Source organism: Symsagittifera roscoffensis, chromosome 9 (genome assembly GCF_963678635.1).
Source record: "Symsagittifera roscoffensis chromosome 9, txSymRosc1.1, whole genome shotgun sequence".
NCBI lineage: Eukaryota > Metazoa > Xenacoelomorpha > Acoela > Convolutidae > Symsagittifera > Symsagittifera roscoffensis.
Window position 1 is genome coordinate 30,500,898 of NC_087070.1, and position 24,776 is coordinate 30,525,673.

The window sequence follows — 24,776 nt, forward strand, 5'->3', positions numbered from 1 at the left end:
GTGCCACTGCTCACTACTACTACTAATGTCCAGAATCGAACCAAAACCATAGCCAGTGTTTACAAATGCGAACCATGTATGGTCTGATTCGCCCTCACTTGAGCGTATGGTGCCACTGCTCACTACTACTACTAATGTCCAGAATCGAACCAAAACCATTGCCAGTGTTTACAAATGCGAACCATGTATGGTCTGAGCCGCCCTCACTTGAGCGTATGGTGCCACTGCTCACTACTACTACTAATGTCCAGAATCGAACCAAAACCATAGCCAGTGTTTACAAATGCGAACCATGTATGGTCTGATTCGCCCTCACTTGAGCGTATGGTTCCACTGCTCACTACTACTACTAATGTCCAGAATCGAACCAAAACCATTGCCAGTGTTTACAAATGCGAACCATGTATGGTCTGAGCCGCCCTCACTTGAGCGTATGGTGCCACTGCTCACTACTACTACTAATGTCCAGAATCGAACCAAAACCATTGCCAGTGTTTACAAATGCGAACCATGTATGGTCTGAGCCGCCCTCACTTGAGCGTATGGTGCCACTGCTCACTACTACTACTAATGTCCAGAATCGAACCAAAACCATAGCCAGTGTTTACAAATGCAAACCATGTATGGTCTGAGCCGCCCTCACTTGAGCGTATGGTGCCACTGCTCACTACTACTACTAATGTCCAGAATCGAACCAAAACCATTGCCAGTGTTTACAAATGCGAACCATGTATGGTCTGAGCCGCCCTCACTTGAGCGTATGGTGCCACTGCTCACTACTACTACTAATGTCCAGAATCGAACCAAAACCATAGCCAGTGTTTACAAATGCGAACCATGTATGGTCTGATTCGCCCTCACTTGAGCGTATGGTGCCACTGCTCACTACTACTACTAATGTCCAGAATCGAACCAAAACCATTGCCAGTGTTTACAAATGCGAACCATGTATGGTCTGAGCCGCCCTCACTTGAGCGTATGGTGCCACTGCTCACTACTACTACTAATGTCCAGAATCGAACCAAAACCATAGCCAGTGTTTACAAATGCGAACCATGTATGGTCTGATTCGCCCTCACTTGAGCGTATGGTGCCACTGCTCACTACTACTACTAATGTCCAGAATCGAACCAAAACCATAGCCAGTGTTTACAAATGCGAACCATGTATGGTCTGATTCGCCCTCACTTAAGCGTATGGTGCCACTGCTCACTACTACTACTAATGTCCAGAATCGAACCAAAACCATAGCCAGTGTTTACAAATGCGAACCATGTATGGTCTGAGCCGCCCTCACTTGAGCGTATGGTGCCACTGCTCACTACTACTACTAATGTCCAGAATCGAACCAAAACCATAGCCAGTGTTTACAAATGCGAACCATGTATGGTCTGATTCGCCCTCACTTAAGCGTATGGTGCCACTGCTCACTACTACTACTAATGTCCAGAATCGAACCAAAACCATAGCCAGTGTTTACAAATGCGAACCATGTATGGTCTGAGCCGCCCTCACTTGAGCGTATGGTGCCACTGCTCACTACTACTACTAATGTCCAGAATCGAACCAAAACCATTGCCAGTGTTTACAAATGCGAACCATGTATGGTCTGATTCGCCCTCACTTGAGCGTATGGTGCCCCTGCTCACTACTACTACTAATGTCCAGAATCGAACCAAAACCATTGCCAGTGTTTACAAATGCGAACCATGTATGGTCTGAGCCGCCCTCACTTGAGCGTATGGTGCCACTGCTCACTACTACTACTAATGTCCAGAATCGAACCAAAACCATTGCCAGTGTTTACAAATGCGAACCATGTATGGTCTGATTCGCCCTCACTTAAGCGTATGGTGCCACTGCTCACTACTACTACTAATGTCCAGAATCGAACCAAAACCATAGTCAGTGTTTACAAATGCGAACCATGTATGGTCTGAGCCGCCCTCACTTGAGCGTATGGTGCCACTGCTCACTACTACTACTAATGTCCAGAATCGAACCAAAACCATTGCCAGTGTTTACAAATGCGAACCATGTATGGTCTGATTCGCCCTCACTTAAGCGTATGGTGCCACTGCTCACTACTACTACTAATGTCCAGAATCGAACCAAAACCATAGCCAGTGTTTACAAATGCGAACCATGTATGGTCTGAGCCGCCCTCACTTGAGCGTATGGTGCCACTGCTCACTACTACTACTAATGTCCAGAATCGAACCAAAACCATAGCCAGTGTTTACAAATGCGAACCATGTATGGTCTGATTCGCCCTCACTTAAGCGTATGGTGCCACTGCTCACTACTACTACTAATGTCCAGAATCGAACCAAAACCATTGCCAGTGTTTACAAATGCGAACCATGTATGGTCTGATTCGCCCTCACTTAAGCGTATGGTGCCACTGCTCACTACTACTACTAATGTCCAGAATCGAACCAAAACCATAGCCAGTGTTTACAAATGCGAACCATGTATGGTCTGAGCCGCCCTCACTTGAGCGTATGGTGCCACTGCTCACTACTACTACTAATGTCCAGAATCGAACCAAAACCATTGCCAGTGTTTACAAATGCGAACCATGTATGGTCTGATTCGCCCTCACTTAAGCGTATGGTGCCACTGCTCACTACTACTACTAATGTCCAGAATCGAACCAAAACCATAGCCAGTGTTTACAAATGCGAACCATGTATGGTCTGAGCCGCCCTCACTTGAGCGTATGGTGCCACTGCTCACTACTACTACTAATGTCCAGAATCGAACCAAAACCATAGCCAGTGTTTACAAATGCGAACCATGTATGGTCTGATTCGCCCTCACTTAAGCGTATGGTGCCACTGCTCACTACTACTACTAATGTCCAGAATCGAACCAAAACCATAGCCAGTGTTTACAAATGCGAACCATGTATGGTCTGAGCCGCCCTCACTTGAGCGTATGGTGCCACTGCTCACTACTACTACTAATGTCCAGAATCGAACCAAAACCATTGCCAGTGTTTACAAATGCGAACCATGTATGGTCTGATTCGCCCTCACTTAAGCGTATGGTGCCACTGCTCACTACTACTACTAATGTCCAGAATCGAACCAAAACCATAGCCAGTGTTTACAAATGCGAACCATGTATGGTCTGAGCCGCCCTCACTTGAGCGTATGGTGCCACTGCTCACTACTACTACTAATGTCCAGAATCGAACCAAAACCATAGCCAGTGTTTACAAATGCGAACCATGTATGGTCTGAGCCGCCCTCACTTGAGCGTATGGTGCCACTGCTCACTACTACTACTAATGTCCAGAATCGAACCAAAACCATAGCCAGTGTTTACAAATGCGAACCATGTATGGTCTGATTCGCCCTCACTTAAGCGTATGGTGCCACTGCTCACTACTACTACTAATGTCCAGAATCGAACCAAAACCATAGCCAGTGTTTACAAATGCGAACCATGTATGGTCTGAGCCGCCCTCACTTGAGCGTATGGTGCCACTGCTCACTACTACTACTAATGTCCAGAATCGAACCAAAACCATTGCCAGTGTTTACAAATGCGAACCATGTATGGTCTGATTCGCCCTCACTTAAGCGTATGGTGCCACTGCTCACTACTACTACTAATGTCCAGAATCGAACCAAAACCATAGCCAGTGTTTACAAATGCGAACCATGTATGGTCTGAGCCGCCCTCACTTGAGCGTATGGTGCCACTGCTCACTACTACTACTAATGTCCAGAATCGAACCAAAACCATTGCCAGTGTTTACAAATGCGAACCATGTATGGTCTGATTCGCCCTCACTTGAGCATATGGTGCCACTGCTCACTACTACTACTAATGTCCAGAATCGAACCAAAACCATTGCCAGTGTTTACAAATGCGAACCATGTATGGTCTGATTCGCCCTCACTTGAGCGTATGGTGCCACTGCTCACTACTACTACTAATGTCCAGAATCGAACCAAAACCATTGCCAGTGTTTACAAATGCGAACCATGTATGGTCTGAGCCGCCCTCACTTGAGCGTATGGTGCCACTGCTCACTACTACTACTAATGTCCAGAATCGAACCAAAACCATAGCCAGTGTTTACAAATGCGAACCATGTATGGTCTGATTCGCCGCCCTCACTACAGCGTATGGTGCCACTGCTGTTGCTGGGTTCATTTGAAATGCAGCAGCCTTAACTCTTCTAACCAACACCGCAGACATTTCTTCTGCTACAAACCACGACCCGAAAACACCTACCCACATGTCACTCTACACCCAACACCACACATCGACTTATCACCTATTCACTCACCGAATCATACTAGACCTTGTCTCATCACACTCACCTGCACCCCATTGGGTTGAGCCCGGTGTACTTAGAGAGTCTAAATCTCCCTTTTTGTTTTTACGAGGGCAAGTTTCGCCTCTGGTCTAGATAAAGTGCCTAACTCTCTTTTAAGCTTACACGAGCGCGCGATGCCATCCGAGCCATCAAAATATTCTAGCCCTCGACCTAGAGGCCATGTGCCTCGTGGTGGAAAGTCCTCAAGTATCCTCACGATGTCATCTTTGATCGATTGGTTCCTCGGGTTGTATCCATTTTTCCATTATGTCCATCTTTTGCTCGCTTCCAGGACTTGTTGGGAAGTTCGTGTAGGTTTCTGACAGTGATAAGGACAATAGTAGCAAACAGGTCGTTAGAAATTCAATTGAAAACCAAAGGTTTCACCAGAACGCTGTCTTTTTTATCGCAACGATTCAATCCCTCAAGCCACCAATGAGAGGGGCCAAAAGGGATTAAGGTACCACTGGACGTCGCGTATTTGTAGTTATTCATGTTGCACGGTTGTGTTGAAGTTGATTGGTTCCGAACTTAGTTACTTATGGGCAATAAAGAAATAAGTAGCATTGTCGGGATAGCAAAAGCTATGATGTGTCCCTCGAAGCAATGAAGCGTCGAAATGCTGTCATGCAGTTGCCTATCGAAAGGTTTTTCAAAGCAGGTGAAAAGTCATATGTAGTTCTTTTTCGTAGATCCTTTGTAGAAATATGGAATTGCACTAATCGATCTTAGTGTTTTTGAAGGGGGAAAGGGTCATCAATAGGGTCTTCAAAGCTGGTTGATGACTAATCAAGATTCAATGAGATGATTCATTTTGTAGTCCTTATTGTCTGTACTTCAATTTTGGTTCACCTCGAACCACCGACTTTTTATCTAAGACTTGGAGACTTAGTCACTTTGCCACCGCTCCCCTGGTTGTAAGAAAAATTGATAGTATCCTCCCCATTATATAGCCCAATTAAAGATCATCCATCGCACTATTTAGTTTAGATTTCAAATTCCTTAGCGCTCTGAGAAAAACCTCAACTTTTCTTTACTGAAAATTACTACTGAGAACTAAGAAAACATCCTCTCCCCTTAGACGGCTTACGGAAAAGGCTGTTAACTTGGTACCGAAATTGATTACATTTGCGATCAGCGTACGGTATAATTACGAACCTTTTTTTAAACCTTAACTCGCAAATAAATATTCATTAAGTGTTCATTTTTTTGGAAATTTCACTAGCATTGGAAATTGCATAGCATCTGTTCTGCTTTATTTGTGACTAGTGTTTGATAACTATTAAGCGTTCGTGGCTAGTGTGTGAGCTGCTTAATATCTAGGTCGCAGGTTCGAATCTGAGACGTAGCCGAATTTTTACTAATTCGAGGCTTATTTCTAATTTTTCTTATCGCACTGTATAGAGCTGCTTTTTGTAGTGTTCTCGCTAGTGTTTGCGAAGCTTCGCTTCTGTGTAATATTTAATATTTTCCAACGACGTGTTTAGCTTAAGTGATCCAAGTTTTGCATAAAGACATGTATTGGATAATTATGTCAAAAGGTATCTTTTATTCTTCAGGTTATCATGAAACTGAAGCGGAAACTCGAATTTGGAGACTTGTCGGTTGGAGGTTCAGTCAGCATAATAAAACCACCTGAAGACATCGTAGTTCCAATGTGTGCTCATGGACCAATGGTTCTGTTTCGTCGCTCATTCGGCGTGAAGGCCGAAGATCAAAAGAAAACGGAAGAAGCTAAAAACGATACACTGAAAGCTCATGCCGAGGTTCAGAAAGAAAGAGTGAACAGAAACGAAATTATAATCGAAAGTAAGACGAAGAAAACTGACGAAGAGACACTGACTGCGAAAAAGAAACCGAAGAATGAAAACATGTATCAAACAGAAAATGAACATACAAAGGAGTTCTTTTCCTGTTCGGCCTATCGAGATCGCAAGTCATGTCCGTGTTTTTACTCCCTAGACGATAAGAAACTGAAGAATTCGGAAATTATGAAAGTAAAAGCAGAAATAGCCAAGTCGCAAAACCAGATCTATGATCATAAAGCTATGTACAAGAATTTCAAAGAGCTGGCTCTTATCGATGCAGCTAATCGGAAGTTTTGCGCAGATTGTAATTTGTTCATAAAAAGAGTAGGAACCTCCTGTGGTACAAAGGATGTGTTAGACTTTGATCATGAGAAGTGCTCGGAAGGCGGAAAACTGGTAGTCGGAATCCCTGAAAATATGATTGCAAATCCGTTGAAATTGTTTACAACTTTGAGCAACAAAACAGCAGAGGCGCAGTTTTACTTCAGCACCAAGTGTCTCAATTTCGTTTCGAGTATCGCTGAAAAATACAGGAGTGTATTAGGAATTGGAGCACCGTCCGTAACATTTAAACTGATAGAAACTGTATCGCAATTGAACTATTCTGGAAAACTGAAAAATGTATTTTGTTTGAACATCGACTGGAAATTGTGTCAGATATTTCCCCCGAAAAATTTCGCTCAATTCAATTTATGCAATCAGCATTTTTTCACAGAACTTGGAGAGAAAGCGTTTGAGAAATTCGTAAAGTCGGCCTCTTTCATTGATGAAAGTTCTGAAAACGTTGAAAAGACATTAGTTATATGTGATCCGCCATACGGGGTGAAGTTAGAATTGTTTAGCCGATTGGTTAACTTTCTGAATTCGAAATTAGCTTGCGATATTATCATTGGCATGCCTTATTTCATGCAATCGGGTTTCGAGAAAACGGAGGCTTTGAAGTCGTTTGCTATGAGCGACTATCGCGTTGAATATGAAGGACATCGAATTTATTCGGGAGGGAAAAAACGAGGCTCACCTGCTCGTTTTTTTACCAATATTCTTCTGAAAAAACTGGTCCTTCCGTCCGATGAAAGTTACAGGTTGTGTGCAAAATGCGTTAAGTACGTGCACAAGGATAATAAGCATTGCAAGATCTGTAAAGATTGCACCACAAAAGATGGTCCAACTTATGTGCACTGCAAGAAATGCAAAACGTGCGTGAAGCCTACATTCTGGCACTGTGAAAAATGCGCAAATTGTCACTTGGAGGATTCGAAATGCAGAATCATCGACGAGAACAAAAGCAAACGGAAAAAAGAGCACAAAATTAAAAAGCCGAAGGCCAAAAAGGCCAAGCTATTAAAAAGTCAATGACTGACTTGTTGATTGTCTGTATCGGTCAATTAAAATTTCAGCCAACCAGTAGTTTTTTTTATTAAACAGTTCAGATTTTGGACAAACTTTGTGGGAAAATTATGAAAAAAAATATAGTTTCCACTTCAAGACCCGAAAAAAGCAGCATCTGAAAATCTTGACCGTGTTCTGCCAATAGGCTCTGGTGAATGACAAGGAGACGGGTCTGATCCATACAATGAAATTAATATACAATTATGAGAGACAGTAAAGCAAACAAAGCAGGGGTCTTATGCACAAAACGGCCCAAAATCAATATGTTCAAATCTCGATTTAAAACTTATGCGGTCGAATCTGATTGGCTAATATAAGCCGAAACATTTCGTAAAAAATTTTGTAAAATGGCTTCAGCAGAAGTTTTTTTTTCTAATTTGGTAATTTCGGCAAATAAGTTTATCCGCTTGAAATTTTAATTGAAATGCCGGAACATGCTGTTTGAATTTGAGTGTCTGATTAGCCAATCAGATTCAACCTTATTACTTTGAGTTCAAGAAAGGTGTAGAAATCCTGGTTTGGGCCGTTTAGTGCATAAGACACCAAAGCAGGAGTAAAGCTCCCGATGAGAAGAAAATTTTAAGCAAAATATTGAACCACGTTTTTTTTACAGTAGTTAGTTTTAATTTCATTCGATTTAAGGGCACTGTTGAACTGTTTGTCTAGATTTGTAGGTTTTAAAAATCCTAGAAAGTTACGTGGCGTTCTTGTGTAAAATATGAATAGTCAATGTGTCGAAGCAGCGTGTGAGTCAGTTTTTTGCTTAGAAGCATAACTTAATTTGTTTTTGTTTTGTAAAAATCTTTTGTTCAAACTTGATTGTAGTTACCGGGGGGACTTTAAGCTTTTAAATTAAGTTAAAAAACCATTTTTTTCGGCTCACATTATGTGTACTCAAAGATTCCTAGAAATTTTGGTTAGTAAAAACAGGTATTATGGAAATGTGTGGTATAGGAAAACTAGTTTTCCTCAAAAACTGTTCTACCGATTTTCAAAAAAGTTGTATGGAAATATATTTAATCCATATTTTTGATTTTTTTTTTCATTTTCTCAAAAACTACTCTTTCAAATCTGATATTTTGGGTTTAATGGAGATAAAGGGTAGTGGCTAGCTTCTCGGTATTAGCGGCTACTCGAAAAACTTTTTACACAAAAATTATTGGCGTCGGAAAAGTATTTTTTAAATTTAATTTTGACCATTTTTAAAAAAAACTCGAAATTTCTCAAAAACTACGTTCCCATATATTGGGTTCAGATTTTCAATTCAAAGTTTGACCATTCTTAAAAAAAACTCGAAATTTCTCAAAAACTACCATCGCTTTGCATTCGCGAATACGCCCAATTTATTGACACAAAAATACGGCCATCGGAAAATTAAATCTTTAATCTTTAGACCGTCCTTTGAAACTTTTTGACTTTTCTCGAACTACCATCCCAAATATATTCTCCATGGTTCAATCGGTATTACAGACTACATGATTTTTTTCTGCATACTTGCTAAGACCAATTTTTGTTACACAAAACTATGATCGTCAAAAAAAATTTTTTACTCAAAGCTATGATTCTCAAAAATGATTTTTGATTTGTTGACCGTTTTTTGGAAACTGAATTTTCCCTTGCCAAATTTTGACTTTCCGGAAACTTTTGCATTATCCCGCCGAGTTTTGAATTTTTAACTGATTTTTTGAAACTTGTTGGCCTTTTTCGAAAACTATCATGCCCATTCTCAGGTTAAGTGGTCAATCGGGAACACGGTTTGGTGATCTTCTATGCTGAAGCTGCCTCGGCATACTTTTAAACAGATAAGGTTATGGATTTCGGAAAGTGAAGTTTTTGAACTTTTGACCGTTTTTATTGACGAAGTTTCGCGACTTTTCTTTGCAACTGAAAGCTTCCAATGAGAAGAAAATTTTCTGCCAAATATTGAACCACAGTTTTTTACATTAGTTACTCTTAATTTCATTCGATTTAAAGGCACTGTTGAACTGTTTGTCTAGCTTTGTAGGTTTTACAAATCCTAGATAGTTATATTGCGTTCTTGTGTAAATTCTTGATAGTCAATGTGTCGAAGCGTGTGAGTCGGTTTTTTTTTGCTCAGAAGCGTAATTTTAATTTTTTTTTGTTAAAATCTTTTGTTCAAACTTGATTGTAGTTACCGGGGGGACTTTAAGCTTTTAAATTAAGTTAAAAAACCATTTTTTTCGGCTCACATTATGTGTACTCAAAGATTCCTAGAAATTTTGGTTAGTAAAAACAGGTATTATGGAAATTTGTGGTATAGGAAAACTAGTTTTCCTCAAAAACTGTTCTACCGATTTTCAAAAAAGTTGTATGGAAATATATTTAATCCATATTTTTGATTTTTTTTTTCATTTTCTCAAAAACTACTCTTTCAAATCTGATATTTTGGGTTTAATGGAGATAAAGGGTAGTGGCTAGCTTCTCGGTATTAGCGGCTACTCGAAAAACTTTTTACACAAAAATTATTGGCGTCGGAAAAGTATTTTTTAAATTTAATTTTGACCATTTTTAAAAAAAACTCGAAATTTCTCAAAAACTACGTTCCCATATATTGGGTTCAGATTTTCAATTCAAAGTTTGACCATTCTTAAAAAAAACTCGAAATTTCTCAAAAACTACCATCGCTTTGCATTCGCGAATACGCCCAATTTATTGACACAAAAATACGGCCATCGGAAAATTAAATCTTTAATCTTTAGACCGTCCTTTGAAACTTTTTGACTTTTCTCGAACTACCATCCCAAATATATTCTCCATGGTTCAATCGGTATTACAGACTACATGATTTTTTTCTGCATACTTGCTAAGCCCAATTTTTGTTGCACAAAACTATGATCCTCAAAAAAAAAATTTTTACTCAAAGCTATGATTCTCAAAAATGATTTTTGATTTGTTGACCGTTTTTTGGAAACTGAATTTTCCCTTGCCAAATTTTGTCTTTCCGGAAACTTTTGCATTATCCCGCCGAGTTTTGAATTTTTAACTGATTTTTTGAAACTTGTTGGCCTTTTTCGAAAACTATCATGCCCATTCTCAGGTTAAGTGGTCAATCGGGAACACGGTTTGGTGATCTTCTATGCTGAAGCTGCCTCTTTAAACAGATAAGGTTATGGATTTCGGAAAGTGAAGTTTTTGAACTTTTGACCGTTTTTATTGACGAAGTTTCGCGACTTTTCTTTGCAACTGAAAGCTCCCAATGAGAAGAAAATTTTCTGCCAAATATTGAACCACAGTTTTTTACATTAGTTACTCTTAATTTCATTCGATTTTAGGGCACTGTTGAACTGTTTGTCTAGATTTGTAGGTTTTACAAATCCTAGATAGTTATATGGCGTTCTTGTGTAAATTCTTGATAGTCAATGTGTCGAAGCGTGTGAGTCGGTTTTTTTTGCTCAGAAGCGTATTTTTAATTTTTTTTTGTTAAAATCTTTTGTTCAAACTTGATTGTAGTTACCGGGGGGACTTAAAGCTTTTTAAATTAACATATAAAACCGTTTTTTTCCGGCTCACCTGATGGGTACTCAAAGATTCCTAGAAGTTTTGGTTGGTAAAAACAGGTATTATGAAAATGTGTGGTATAGGAAAACTAGTTTTCCTCCAAAACTGTACTACCGATTTTCAAACGAATTGTATCGGAAATATATTTAATCGATATTTTTGATATTTTTTTTTCATTTTCTCAAAAACTACTCTTTCAAATCTGATATTTTGGGTTCAATGGAGTTAATGGGTAGTGGTAAGCTTCTCGGTATTAGCGGCTACTCGAAAAATTTTTTACACAAAAATTTTCGGCGTCGGAAAAGTGCTTTTTTTAATTTACTTTTTGACAATTTTTTTTAAAAGCCTTTGAAATTTCTCAAAAACTACGTTCCCATATCTTGGGTTCAGATTTTGGGTTCAATTCAAAGTTGGGTTGTGGGAAGCTGCTTTGCATTCGCGAATACGCCCAATTTATTGACACAAAAATACGGCCATCGGAAAATTAAATCTTTAATCTTTAGACCGTCCTTTGAAACTTTTTGACTTTTCTCGAACTACCATCCCAAATATATTCTCCATGGTTCAATCGGTATTACAGACTACATGATTTTTTTCTGCATACTTGCTAAGCCCAATTTTTTTTTTACACAAAGCTATGATCCTCAAAAAAAAATTTTAACTCAAAGCTATGATTCTCAAAAATGATTTTTGATTTGTTGACCGTTTTTTGGAATCTGAATTTTCCCGTGCCAAATTTTGACTTTCCGGATACTTTTGCATTATCCCGCCGAGTTTTGACTTTTTGACTGATTTTTTGAAACTTTTTGATTTTTTTTCGAAAATTACCATGCCCATTCTCAGGTTAAGTGGTCAGTCGGGAACACGGTTTGGTGATCTTCTCTGCTGAAGCTGCCTTGGCATACTTTTAACCAGAAAAGGTTATGGATTTCGGAAAGTGAAGTTTTTGAACTTTTGACCGTTTTTATTGACAAAGTTTTTCGACTTTTCTTTACAACTGAACCAGCAAATTTGAGATGAAAGGTTCAATCGAAACATCCGATTGCGAGATTTTTTTCTACAAAAGCTACAACTGCTTAAATTTTGGGCGGCTAACTATATTTTATCTTCGCCTCTTTGATGCGTAACATATGATTATGTTTGATTATATATGCTAAGTGTTATTACACCGATGTGATAAGCATTTTTAAATGAAATTAATGAAATTACAGCTGTAATGAAAGCTTAGATGTTACAGCAGTGCTGTTACGTACTTATGTTTTTGTTCCGACCGCTCCACGAAGTTTTTTCCAGTCAGCCATAGCGCCTCTAAAAGGTCATAGTGTGTCGAGTGGGATATCATATTGAAGCTCTTTCAGCCGTGTTTTTCTTTATGAAATCGAAAAAGTTTCCTTCGAGAAATCAAAAGTCGAGAAAAACTGGTCTGAATATTTTTCAGTTTTCAGACTAAGCTCGACATTATAATTTTGTTTTTTGTACCTCATTCAATTGTTTTTTTTTAAATGTTACCGAATATTGTGACCACATGCGTGGTGATTTCAAAAGGTCGGATCGTTCTGAACTACTTAAACTGCAACCAGGTGTTCTTGTTCAGATTAAAGGCATCTCTGTATCTGATTGGTAACTTTCTCGAAACCGCCTTGGTTAAATTAACCAATACGCGTGTATGAATTAAGTGTGTCAGAGATTTGTGCGGTGGTCTGTTGCAACCTCTCTCATTGATTAAATCAAGATCATGAAATGAAGTTGTATTAAACACAATGTTTTTTTTTAAAAAAACCATTGGTATGTTGTTGTATTGCATGTAGTATAGCTTCGCCGGTGTTTGGATCCTACTTCGAAACTTCTAGTGAAATTCTTGCATAATTTATCATGATTTCAATCTTTATCCGAGTTTGAAAAAATTAAAGCCCGCTTTTCTCGCGACTCGTGTTTTTTCGTGAACGTCTCTCAGCCCTATTTTTTTTCATTTGCGAGAGTACTCGGAACTTGATTGTCCCACCGCAAATAACTTTTTTAACAAATCTGTTAGAAATACGTGCAGTAACTTTCACGTGCAGGCTGACATGCTCAATTTCCGGAAAATTCAAATAAAGTTAGCGAATCTATTTTAGCTTGTAGTTAATTTTTCCTAATAGAGTTATAGGAAAATATTTATGTTTTTATCGGGTTTGTGGCTCTTTTCTACCCTTGCGATAAGCAAGGGTATTGCTATTGGGTACGATTCTTTTTTACCTGTAAATAACTTTGTTTAAAGAATGGTCAAAATTAGAAATGGTAAAATTAGAAATGGTAAAATTTAGGTTCAGTGCTTATTGAATTCATATTTCTCTGCATATCAGGCTCACTTGGTCTGGAAGTAACGAATGCGGCTGCGACGGCAAAGATTCTGGGCTCGAATCTGAGAGGACCTATTTGTTTTTCATGCTTTTAGTGTTCTGATTAGTTCTGCTATTTGTAATTTTTTAACCTTGATTTCGTATTTTTTTCGCTTAAAAAAAATTTTTCTGCCCGAATGATTTCAGTCTATTTTTTATCGGCTTAGTGACCTAATTTCGATTCATTTCAATGGAATCATTTTTTTAATGCTCAACTCTGGATCGCACAAAATGCTTAGTTTCATTAGAAATTATAATTCAAGACAACAATTTTTTCTTCGTGTTTTTTTCCGGCTTGATAGGTTTCGGCCTATTTTTCAAAAATAGCCTAATTCTTTTTGAAAGTCCTTTTTTTGTCATTTTCAATTTTGTCGTTTTTTTTGCGTTGTATCGCAAGTGGTGCAAAACTAAGCTTCGCCTCTTTGTGCTAATTTTCGTGGGCTCAATTTCCGTTTTTTTGTTGTTTTCAAATGCCGTTTGTATTATCCTTAGCATAGTTATTTCTTGGTTCAAAAGCATGCGTTTTTTTATGATTTAAACAATTGTCCCTTTAATTGAAAGTTGTAGAGCTCTTATTTCGAATAATTCGATTGTACAGCTCTGAATTTAAACAATTGTCCCTTCAATTGAAAGTTGTTCTGTAATTTGTTAATTGTACAGCTCTGATTTAGAATAATTAAATTTTGAATTATTCAATTTTTTCGATTTGGTCTCAGTCTGAAGGGAGTAGTTGACCCAAGTTTTGTCGACTTAGTTGCCGCTTAGTACGTCATTTCCACAGCTATTTTTAGGTCTATTATTTTAAATATCATCAAACATGAGCAATTTTTGTAAATGCATATATTATTTTAATTTTTACGTTTGCGATTAGCAAGCGTCATCAAATCGAAATGAAGACTTTTTTCGGGATAACAACTAGTTGAACAAAATCAGTTGAATCACTTATGATGCTGCTATGCAGCTGACATGCTCAAATAAAAGTGAAAGCTTATTTCATAAAAATTCAAAATCAGCTACTGGGTGGATACTAGTTACAACAAGTAATTACTGGGGTGACTTGAAACTTCCAATTTTTTTTCAAATCAATTTTTTTTCGGCTCAACTGGTGCCTGCTTGGCGCCTTGTTTCGGCCTTTTTTCCGCTTAGTAAGGTTTGTTAAGTTGCTAATTTGAACTCAAAATGTCTTGCTTGGCGTGTTTGCTCAGAATTCCTGTTAGATAAAAAGAAGTATTATAAAAATGGTTAATAAAAACATATGTATGGGATTAGGTTTTGTCAAAAATTTAGTTTTTTTTATTCAAAAACCCTTCGATTCAAAAACCCTTTTCAATGAGGAGTATTCATATAAAGACTGCCTACACCCTTGTGTGCCTGCATACTCACCTGGTCTTTTTTGCTTTACCCATTTGTCTGCAGCATTCGAAATGGTCTGTTGGGGGATCTTTGATCGATGTTTTTGACTTTTTTCGTGTTCTCAAAAACTAAACTACCAAATCTGAGATTCTTGTTTCATTGATTAGTGTGGAATTGAAAAACTCTGCTCCATAAGCGCCTACGCTCAAACTTTTTAAACACTAAATTAGGGTGCTCAAAATAATGAAATTTTTGATGTTTTGACCGTTTTTTGGATCGTGTTGACTTTTCTCGAAAACTAACTTCCAAAACATGATGTTGTGGATTCAATAGAGAGAACGGGTAGTGAGAAGCTCCCATGCATTAACGGTGCTCCCAATTTTTTTACACAAAAAGGTTATCGTCCTCGAAGTTTTTCTGCGGAAGCAGCTGAGCCCAATTTTTTTAAACGAAAAGCTATGTTTCTCTTAATTATCAGCTATCTGATCTGTTGACAATTTTTGACTTTTCTCGATAACTCTCCTGGCGAATTTAATACCATAGGTTCAATTTTCACAACATGTTGCTGAAAACTTACCTTTATAATTTGGTACGCTCAGTTAGAAAATTGGCCTTTAAAGAAGTGGAAGTTTTGAAACTGACCCTTTTTGAAGTTTTTTTGACTGTACTCGAAACTTACCGTGCCAATTCTCAGGTTAAAGAAACCTGATGTTGGGAATCTTCTCTAATCTATCGGTCGCTTTTAGCAAAAAAATGTTAGGGATTTCGAAAAGTCCAGTTTTTGAAATTTGACCGTTTGCAGAAGCGGCTACTCCTGATTGTTTTGTAAGAGAAGTGTTATGACTTCGGGAAAATTCCAAAATTTAAAATTTTTAAAATACCTAAAATCTAAAAATAAAATCTACTTATTTTAGTAGACAAAGAACTAAGGTTTTGCGCTAAATCCAATTTTTGCATTTCGTACTGCAATTTCAAATAAGAAATTCAATAAATGCATTTCGTTCTGCAATTTCAGATAACAAATTCATTAAACGCGAAAATGTACCTCCAGCTTTAGTTTGGCTCTAGCTGTTCTTCATCGAGACATTTTTTGGTTCACTTAGTTTATTTCTACTCTGCTAAAGTAGTTTCTTTCAACGAATCCTACTTTTGGATATTCGCCAAACAATAACCGAATAATTAATCTGTCTTGTCGGAGATATATCATCTTTCTTTCTTATATTACCCGAAATTCTCACTGCTGTTTCTTTTGATTGCATTAATTTCTGACCTGCTGTTTTACACCCAGTGGTTAAAAGAAAGCTTGGTGTTGTTAGTTGTCTTCATTTCTTTTTCTTACATCCTACGATGTTTTGTTGAAGTACCAAAGATCTTCAGAGCAAAGTTGCCGAACCTTGAGTCTACCATCGATCATTAGGGAAAATTTGCTCAAAAAGGCGGATGAAGTAAAAACAGCTGAAGCCTTTTATCCCGAATGCATGTTATGTGGTGGAACTGGCCTTGGTTAGAAACTTTTTACTTGCTTAAAATGTTGCCGATCCGTGTATTTGAAATGTGTTGGATTAACACTACAGACTTGTGGTTCGTTTAACAATGGTTTTTTTTTGTCCTGGTCTTGTGTGGAATGTGCCTCGGTCTTTTATGATTATTTTTACGGCAACTTTTGTGATTTTTTTATAGTATCAAAGGCGTCTGACAAAGGTTGTAACTCAAGAAACCGGTGTCGGGAAAGTCATAGAAAATCAAATAGAAAACGATTCAGTGCTCGAGAAAAATGAAAAGCAAAGTGGCGCAGAGAAAAAGCCTGCTTTCAGTGAGTTTTCACGACGAAAGTCTGCTGCAAATTGATTCAGGAAGTCAAGTGCTGCATCAACGTTAGAGCGAAGTGGAAAGAAAAGAAAATTAGGCTAAACTCGGCGAACCAAAGCAGCTAAGACTGAGCTCATATAAAAAGGAAATGATAAGCCCAGCAAAGGTTTCTCGGCCGGTAAATAAATAGCTACTGACGAGGAGGCTTTCATATTTCAGTAAAGTTAATTCTGGAGTAACCTATGAGGCTTTTTTGACCATTGCAAAAATAAGGGAGTAAATCACTGAGCAGATCAAATAATATCGAAAACTCAGGTGCTACTGCTTTACACTGTTTTCTTAAAGACTCAAAAGATAAGATTGAAACCAATAATTTATGTCCCGAAAGAGTTGTTCACCGACAGTTCAGACTCAATAAAGATGCGAAAGTAGGGTTGATTTTTTTATTGACTAAAAAGCACTCACATGATTATGTCAAGTAATGTCTGTGGAATCTCAGATCTCCCCGGAAAAAGTTTTCGCATGTACGGAATCTCACTAAATCATTTGAGCTGAATTTGTTCTTTCGCCGAGACATGGATTTTAGATGAGGAAATTGGGAAATCCCTTTTACTTGGCTCTACCTCAAAAACTAGGTTCGTCAGTGATTATAGGCATGATATAGGAGGAATTGATTTTTTTCTGATTTACTACACGAAGTAACAAGTAGCCAAGATTGGGAATTGAATAGAATGTCTTTTATTGGAAAGTAGGGTAGGGAGAGATTCGATTATCATTTGTCTCCTGCATCGATCTCCGCCGAACTTCTTAATCTAATAACGCATTATCGCTCTTGTTTTGAATGAAATAATTTTTTGGGTAATTTTAACATTCACTTGAACAATTCTTATGATTGCCAATTTCTTCGAAGCCATGTTTTCTCCACTCATCGCCGTTGAGATGAACTTGCTCAAATTAGTCTTACCCATATTGTAGCTGGTGATTGTAATCTCAGTTATCACTGCCCTCTGTTGTTTTCTACGAAAATCGGAAAGACATTGATGTCAATCAGCTTTTCGTGGAAACGAAAACTTTCTGTTATTGCCAGTACACTCGAAATGGAACTGGAGTCATGTTTTAATTCTAGGATTCGGGAACACGGATTGAAAAGCAGAGACAAGACAATGTGTATTCACTACCATTTTTCAGTGACGCCAAGCTGTTCTACAAATCAATAAAGCATGAGACCAAGAAACACCACAATAGCGTTATGCCCACGTCCAGCTCGAAAAATTCATTTGTTTTGCCGTAGTTTTTTCCCACCTTGAAGGGGACGGCATTTGTAACCCTCCGACCGAGTTCGGAGTGTGATTCGAACACACAACCTCCTTGTTATGAGTCGCGAACGCTCTTCGTGTTTTTTTTTATCAAAGATGGTGAAAATTGAAATAACTCAAGTAGATAGTTTTTGTTTACTTTTAATTGGAAAGTTTGATATAGAAAAAAAAACTTTTTTTCAGCTTCCTTGAGTTAACTAAGATGAAGACGATTTATCTATCAGGGAAAGAACTAAGATACGAGCTGCTAAGCTCATCACGGAAAACCGCTGTTGTGTCCCTGCTTTCGCACTACATGCAATTTTTTCGGTTGTTTTGCACAGCCGGATTATGATGGGCCTCGAACATCCGACTTTTCGTTTGGGAGGCGGAGACGTAACCACTTCACCGCCGCTCCCTATTTTTTTTCGAGTCTTTGTTTCTTAAATTTTGTACTGTAGACAATTTTCTGAACACTGGGCGTCCATTGAAATAATTTTATTACTTTGATTTGATTTATGGAAAAATCTTTCTTCAATCATTTCTTTCATACCTGTAGTTTGACTATTACTTGAGGATAGAGATTGATGGAAGTTTGCTAACTCTTTTAGATTGTTGACGAATTTTTTTATGCACTCTTACTGTAGCAAGGAATGCGAAGCTGGGTTAGTATCTGAATTAAAATAGAAACGATCATTAATAGCATGGGTTCAATTCAGATTACAATGGCATTTCATCGTGATGTGGCAATATGAGTAGTGGGGGAGGTGCAATGGAAGGAGGCAAAGATTCGTCTAGCACCACACTGGACTCTAAACTCGAATCGCTTCCAAAAGAGGAGCTCATTAGATATGTGAAAAAGCAGGCTCAACAGATATCCAAACTCAAACATCAAAAGCAATCGAATCCGAATGCGCAATCGGAATCAAATAATCAAGGTGAGTTTGTCTCTAATATTAAGAGTCGTTGAACGTAGTTCAGGCTCTTATATAGGTCGTGATGATTTTTCTCGTCTTTTTAAGGAAAAGTCTTAAAATGCAAAAGCATTCATACTTGTAAATGCACATGAATGGCCGTGGGTAAATATGCTTTTTTTTATAGTTCAACTTAAGTTTATTTGCTTAAAGCTGGCAGAATGCACCTGATCAATTTCTAGTTTCAATTTTTTATTCTAGATTCTAGAATTTAATTGTTAGATTTCCCAGCGGAATAAAAATTTCTAATAATCCAGTTTTCTCAAATTGGGTTAATTTTATCACAAAAAGTTCTATTTATAATTAGAGCTTCAAGGCCATATTAAGTTCGAAAGTTGACTTTTTTCAAAAAACAAGTCTTTTTTTCTTTGCGTTCATTGACTCCTCTCAACTGTCTGCTGGATATGTTTTTAACTTTGATGCTCTCAATTAATTTTTTGATATCTCGAGTTCAAAATCATCACATCATCTTTTTAAGTTATTGGACTGTTAAGATCGCTGTTTTTTCAGTTCCATCAAAAAAATGTTGAAGTCAAATTAAATTATTATTTTTTTCTACACTACGATTATCCGATGCCCTCAATTTGATTTCACTCCTTAAGCAGTTTCTCCGCAATCTTGTTGGCCTGATTCACTCTCTCCTTATTCATAGCACCCTTCTCCGCAATCCTTCCCAACACGTTGTTCTGCTTGTCCAACTCATCACTGATGTCATTGGCCATCTTGTAGAGATTGCCCACTGCCTCGTTCACTGTTTGAAGGTTCTTTTCCAGCTCCTCCTCTTTCCACGTGCCAGATATTTTGGCCGTCATTGTGGGCTTCACACCCGGCATCACCTGAAAAAAAATTATAAGTTTGGCACTTCTAGCCTTTCTCCCAACTGTGATTCATACCAAATTAAACTAACGTTAACTTTGTCGATTTTTTTTTCAAATTTGACATGAATGGTAAATACCCGATTGCCTTCACACTTAGTTTTTATGTACATTGTTCTAAAGTAAAATCAACGAATCAATTGCAAGATGTATTTTTGTCGGTGTAAGTGGGACGGTTAAAAGAGCCATAAGTCATAATGAATTGATATCGGGATCCTTCTTAATCCAGAACGGAATTGGCGAATATGCGAGGCCAATCTGGCAAAGACTATTAGTCTCAGTTGGGCAAAGAGACAGCAAAGGTTCATCCTAAGGGTCTATGGCCTACAGCATTGCTACCAACAATTTTAACATGAGCGGATTGTAATAATGTAAATAGAGTTAAGACCCTTTATTCACGAGGGAAAGGAACACTATAGTTGATGTTCGGTTTTTTACGAGGATTCACTGTTACGTCCCTTTTTAAGAATATGATGTTAATCTTATTTTATTTGGGCTCAGAGTTGTCGCCGAACCCGCAGACGAACAATCATCATAGTGGGTCTCGAACCCGCCTGCCTTTCGACTGAGAGCTGGAAACCTTAAATTCTTCAGCACTGTTTATCTAATCAAAAGAAGAAAATGTGGTACAAATTTATGGTTCATGTGGTGCTGTAGGCCACTACGGCAAAAACTTGTAACAAAAGAACTCGCAAAAATAGGAAACTCGCGAAACTGAAGGAGAGCGAGAACTAGCGAAGTTCGATAGTTAGTTTAAAACGAAATGGCAAGTAGTAACTGCTTGCTCCCCTGCGCTTACATTGAACACGAATAGTATAATGGCTGTAAATCAGTGATTGCCGTGAATCTAGGTTTTTTGTTTGGTAGTTACAGAGATCAGAAAGATTTATCTGTTGGTGTGAGTTGTCGTATTAAGCTACGGGTCTACTAACTCTGAATGCTGTGGTGGCGTCCGGTTGTTTAACCACTGGCTTGGTCGTCTTGTTCAATTTTTCCCAGTCGGCCTCGTAGTCTTTGATCTCAGTGTCGGCACTCTTGTTCCACGGACACATTATGATTCCACAGCACTTGTTCATCTCCAACAGTCCCTTCTCGGCTGTAGTCATGTCTCGGTTGATCTTCCCCAGACCCTCTTCCATGTTTTCCATCTGTTCACCCTGGTCATCGATCTAAATCAGTTGTCCAACCTGAATTATGGCTGTCAGATCACTGTGATTATAAATGATCGGTCAGGTTTGAGCTCAGTTGTGTTTTTCTAAATTTATGGTTACGATCAGAAATTTTTTCTTAATCTTTTTAGCCTGTCCTTTTCGTCATTTAAACTTACTGTTTGTTGCTAGTAGGGATCAATAAACATGAAATCGAATTCGGGGAAAATAGGGCTCAAGCGAACTAAATAAGTCAAGTTTTCAAATATTGGCAGATTTGGAAGAGACACGCACAACTGAACTGACTCAAGGATTTTGAAACTCTTATGTCTCAAAGTACCACCTTCATTACTCGTCTGCGAAACCAACTTTTGCCCAGCCATTGCTGAAATTTCCGAAAGGCGACTTGAGCGCTAATATATGCTAATAGTCAAGTCAAATCAAAATAAGTCAAGTTTCCACAAAATACAAACATTTCTCAAAAGATTTTTTGTTCCGATCGTGTCACTGAAAGTGCCACTGAAATCGCTTTTTTCCAGCCCATTTTAAACAACTCTATTTTTTCTATTTCTTGTTTTTTTTTACTTTTTTAACTTGTCTATCTTACTAATTTTTTAAGTGTCAATGAACATTTGGAAAACACGTATATATGGCTCGTTGATTTTTAAAATTTGATCGCGTCAAGTTTGATCTTTTGCGAATTGGCATTGATGTCTTTTGAAGTTGATTACAATTTTATTCATAGGAAAACACTCTATTTTTTCATAGGAAAACACTCTAGGAAAACCTCTATTTTTTTCAATTGGAATAATTGAATATTGATGCTTCCTCCAGTGTTTGTTCTGGTATGTTATATTATTAGAATTTATTATTATTATTTAAACGCAAACGTCGGTATAAATCATTTTTAATTATATTGATGCAAGCGTTTGTTTTTATTGCTAGCATAGAAGACGCCAAATACATCCCTTGATGCTTCACATTGCGTCTTTTTTTCTTTTTCTTTTTGATTATTTTATCAATTTTTCGAACAATTTTTTTTAATTGGCCTTTAAGTGCAGTGGAAATAACCAGGGTTTTGCCCTGATGTACGAACAAGCTTGTTTTTTTCTTAATTGATTTTTTTTTAAATTGAATCCGTGCCAGAATTGCATGGCCAAAGCAACGTGTTTTTTCTCATTTGGGTTTTTAAGTGATCCTGGCACTTCTCCAATAAATTGTTCGAAATTGTGTCCTTGTTCTTTCAATTTTAAAACAAAAAGAATCTTTCAAAGAGTTTTCGTTTAAGGATTAGGTGTTCAAAGAGAAAAAATACCCGATATTTTTTGGGTTTTTGAAATGGCCATAACTGCTCGCGAAAAATCGAAAGCGAAAACTCTGCTCGCGGAAACCGTAGATCATCGATCTTATTTTGATTTCTTGAGGTACTAGGGCCTTACCCTGACAAGTGCTCTGACAGCGAAGTCTTTGCACTCGTTCGTCTTCTTAATCATATCCATACTAGTCATCAGATTTTTGTCTATCAGATCCTCGATTTGTCTCTGAACTGCTGCCACCTCAGGGTCCTCCGAGAACTCTATCTCAGGTAGACCAATGTCCCCCTCAACTGTCGTCTTCTCCTTAACCCCTCCCCCTCCGCCGTCCCCGTTCTCCATCGATGCAACTGTGGTTTTAAGTAAGAGTGATATGTCAAGTTCTTTTGTTTTTGAATTCTGCTTATTTTAACAAAAATGGCGAACAAGGTTATATTTGATAACGATGAAACAGGCAAAACCCTGGAAGAATGTTGAAATAGTTTATTAACATGAACAACTCGTTCTTTAATTGGATTTCTCTAATATTTTAGTTCTCATTTTCTTATATTCGTAGGGCTGTCATAACCACATTATGCTGGGCTCGTAGTTTTCATGTAACGATGAAGTAAAAGTTGAGTTATAATCAGAGAAACGTAATGAAAAGAGAACAAACAATTGTAGAGCAGCTTTAGTTTAAACAAAGTAAGAAAAATCATGCTTTTTATATGCCATGCTTTAGTATGTGCATAATCAAAGTAATGATTTTGTGCTGTGCGTGTATCAAGTTTTACGATACCGATGATTTAGAGTTTTTGTATTGGTAGAAAAAGTCTCTCATTATAGCCATTGGTAATTATATCGTCAGATGTTGATCTAGTGTTTTGTATTAGGTCAACCAAGCAATTGACCGTCTAATCTGACCTTTGAAAGACTCTATATTTTACCGAAAAATATGCTCTGAAAATCATTTACTGAAAAAAGAGCCTAAATTGCTGTTCATGGGTTACTTTTCGAAAATTTAACCTTTTTAAAAAGACGACCAAAAATTTGTGTTTAATCGGTGCGTGCCCATCAACAGGATTGCGCATATTGGCGCCACAAATTACCAAAAAGAGAAGGTATGTAACCTTGCCACGGAGAAATAATTTTAGCCCAGGTACAGTGCTGATTTAAATTATCCGGACAAAAAGCATTTAACTTGAAACTTAAAACAGGTTTTTCTCAAACTGGGTTGAGTTTAGGGGGAAATCGATTACGACAAAACTTGCTTAGAATTTCAGCTGAATTAATATGGTGCATTTTGTTTTGCGAAATACGAGTCCAAAATTTTCCCTCAAAATGGATCATTTTTGACTTTTTTAGGCAATCAAAAATTACGCCGAAATCACCAAGTGGATCTCTGAGATAATTATATCAAATAAAACTCTTACAATGGTCAAAAAACATTACAAAGCGTCTTTCCTCCGAAACATTGTATAAAATAATTTATTTTTGTTTGATAGACAAAAGGTTGTTTTTACAATATTAAACACAAGTTTTTATTTAAAAAATATCTTTAAACGCTTTGCGCTATTTAAAATATTGGTTGCATTAAAATATTGGTCGCGAATTTTTCAAAATAATTTGCACCGTATTAATTCTGGTAAAATTCTAAGCCCTTTTTGTTATCTTTTTTGTCTAATTTCAACCCATTTTGAGAAAAACGCGTTCAAAATTTACAATTTTGTTCGTTTTGTCCGCTTAATTTAAATCGGTGCAAAGGCAAAAGATTAAAGTGAAATTTTTCGAAGTTTCATCACTTGGTAAGTTTTCCTAGAAAAGCAAAAACTACTCTTTCAAATCTGATATTTTGGTTTCAATGGAGTTAATGGGTAGTGGTAAGCTTCTCGGTATTAGCGGCTACTCGAAAAATTTTTTACACAAAAATTTTCGGCGTCGGAAAAGTGCTTTTTTTAATTTACTTTTTGACAATTTTTTTTAAAAGCCTTTGAAATTTCTCAAAAACTACGTTCCCATATCTTGGGTTCAGATTTTGGGTTCAATTCAAAGTTGGGTTGTGGGAAGCTGCTTTGCATTCGCGAATACGCCCAATTTATTGACACAAAAATACGGCCATCGGAAAATTAAATCTTTAATCTTTAGACCGTCCTTTGAAACTTTTTGACTTTTCTCGAACTACCATCCCAAATATATTCTCCATGGTTCAATCGGTATTACAGACTACATGATTTTTTTCTGCATACTTGCTAAGCCCAATTTTTTTTTACACAAAGCTATGATCCTCAAAAAAAAATTTTAACTCAAAGCTATGATTCTCAAAAATGATTTTTGATTTGTTGACCGTTTTTTGGAAACTGAATTTTCCCGTGCCAAATTTTGACTTTCCGGATACTTTTGCATTATCCCGCCGAGTTTTGACTTTTTGACTGATTTTTTGAAACTTTTTGATTTTTTTTCGAAAATTACCATGCCCATTCTCAGGTTAAGTGGTCAGTCGGGAACACGGTTTGGTGATCTTCTCTGCTGAAGCTGCCTTGGCATACTTTTAACCAGAAAAGGTTATGGATTTCGGAAAGTGAAGTTTTTGAACTTTTGAC

The 24,776-nt window shown here is 37.5% G+C and overlaps 4 protein-coding genes across 4 annotated transcripts in view; 2 read left to right on the plus strand and 2 right to left on the minus strand.

Annotated features, from left to right (window-relative positions):
- The window catches only part of LOC134854897 (uncharacterized), a 582,728-nt gene that overhangs the window by 423,105 nt on the left and 134,847 nt on the right, over positions 1 to 24,776 (minus strand). The gene's annotated exons all lie outside the window — the stretch shown is intronic.
- LOC134854037 (rRNA N6-adenosine-methyltransferase ZCCHC4-like) lies at positions 5,891 to 7,548 on the plus strand. The gene has a single exon (XM_063870101.1). The coding sequence runs from the start codon at positions 5,902 to 5,904 to the stop codon at positions 7,498 to 7,500; it is 1,599 nt and encodes a 532-aa protein (XP_063726171.1). The 5' UTR covers positions 5,891 to 5,901; the 3' UTR covers positions 7,501 to 7,548.
- LOC134854505 (GRIP and coiled-coil domain-containing protein 2-like) overlaps positions 18,611 to 24,776 on the plus strand; it is a 92,927-nt gene continuing 86,761 nt past the window's right edge. The window contains exon 1 of the mRNA XM_063870784.1: positions 18,611 to 18,825. Coding sequence (XP_063726854.1) covers positions 18,639 to 18,825 — 187 coding nt within the window. The 5' untranslated portion in view covers positions 18,611 to 18,638. The remainder of the gene's footprint in view (positions 18,826 to 24,776) is intronic.
- Positions 19,422 to 22,916, minus strand: LOC134854424 (synaptosomal-associated protein 25-like). The gene is made up of 3 exons (XM_063870665.1): positions 22,324 to 22,916; positions 20,669 to 20,905; positions 19,422 to 19,697 (listed from the first exon to the last, which is right to left on the minus strand). The coding sequence occupies exons 1-3, from the start codon at positions 22,537 to 22,539 to the stop codon at positions 19,452 to 19,454; spliced, it is 699 nt and encodes a 232-aa protein (XP_063726735.1). The 5' UTR covers positions 22,540 to 22,916; the 3' UTR covers positions 19,422 to 19,451.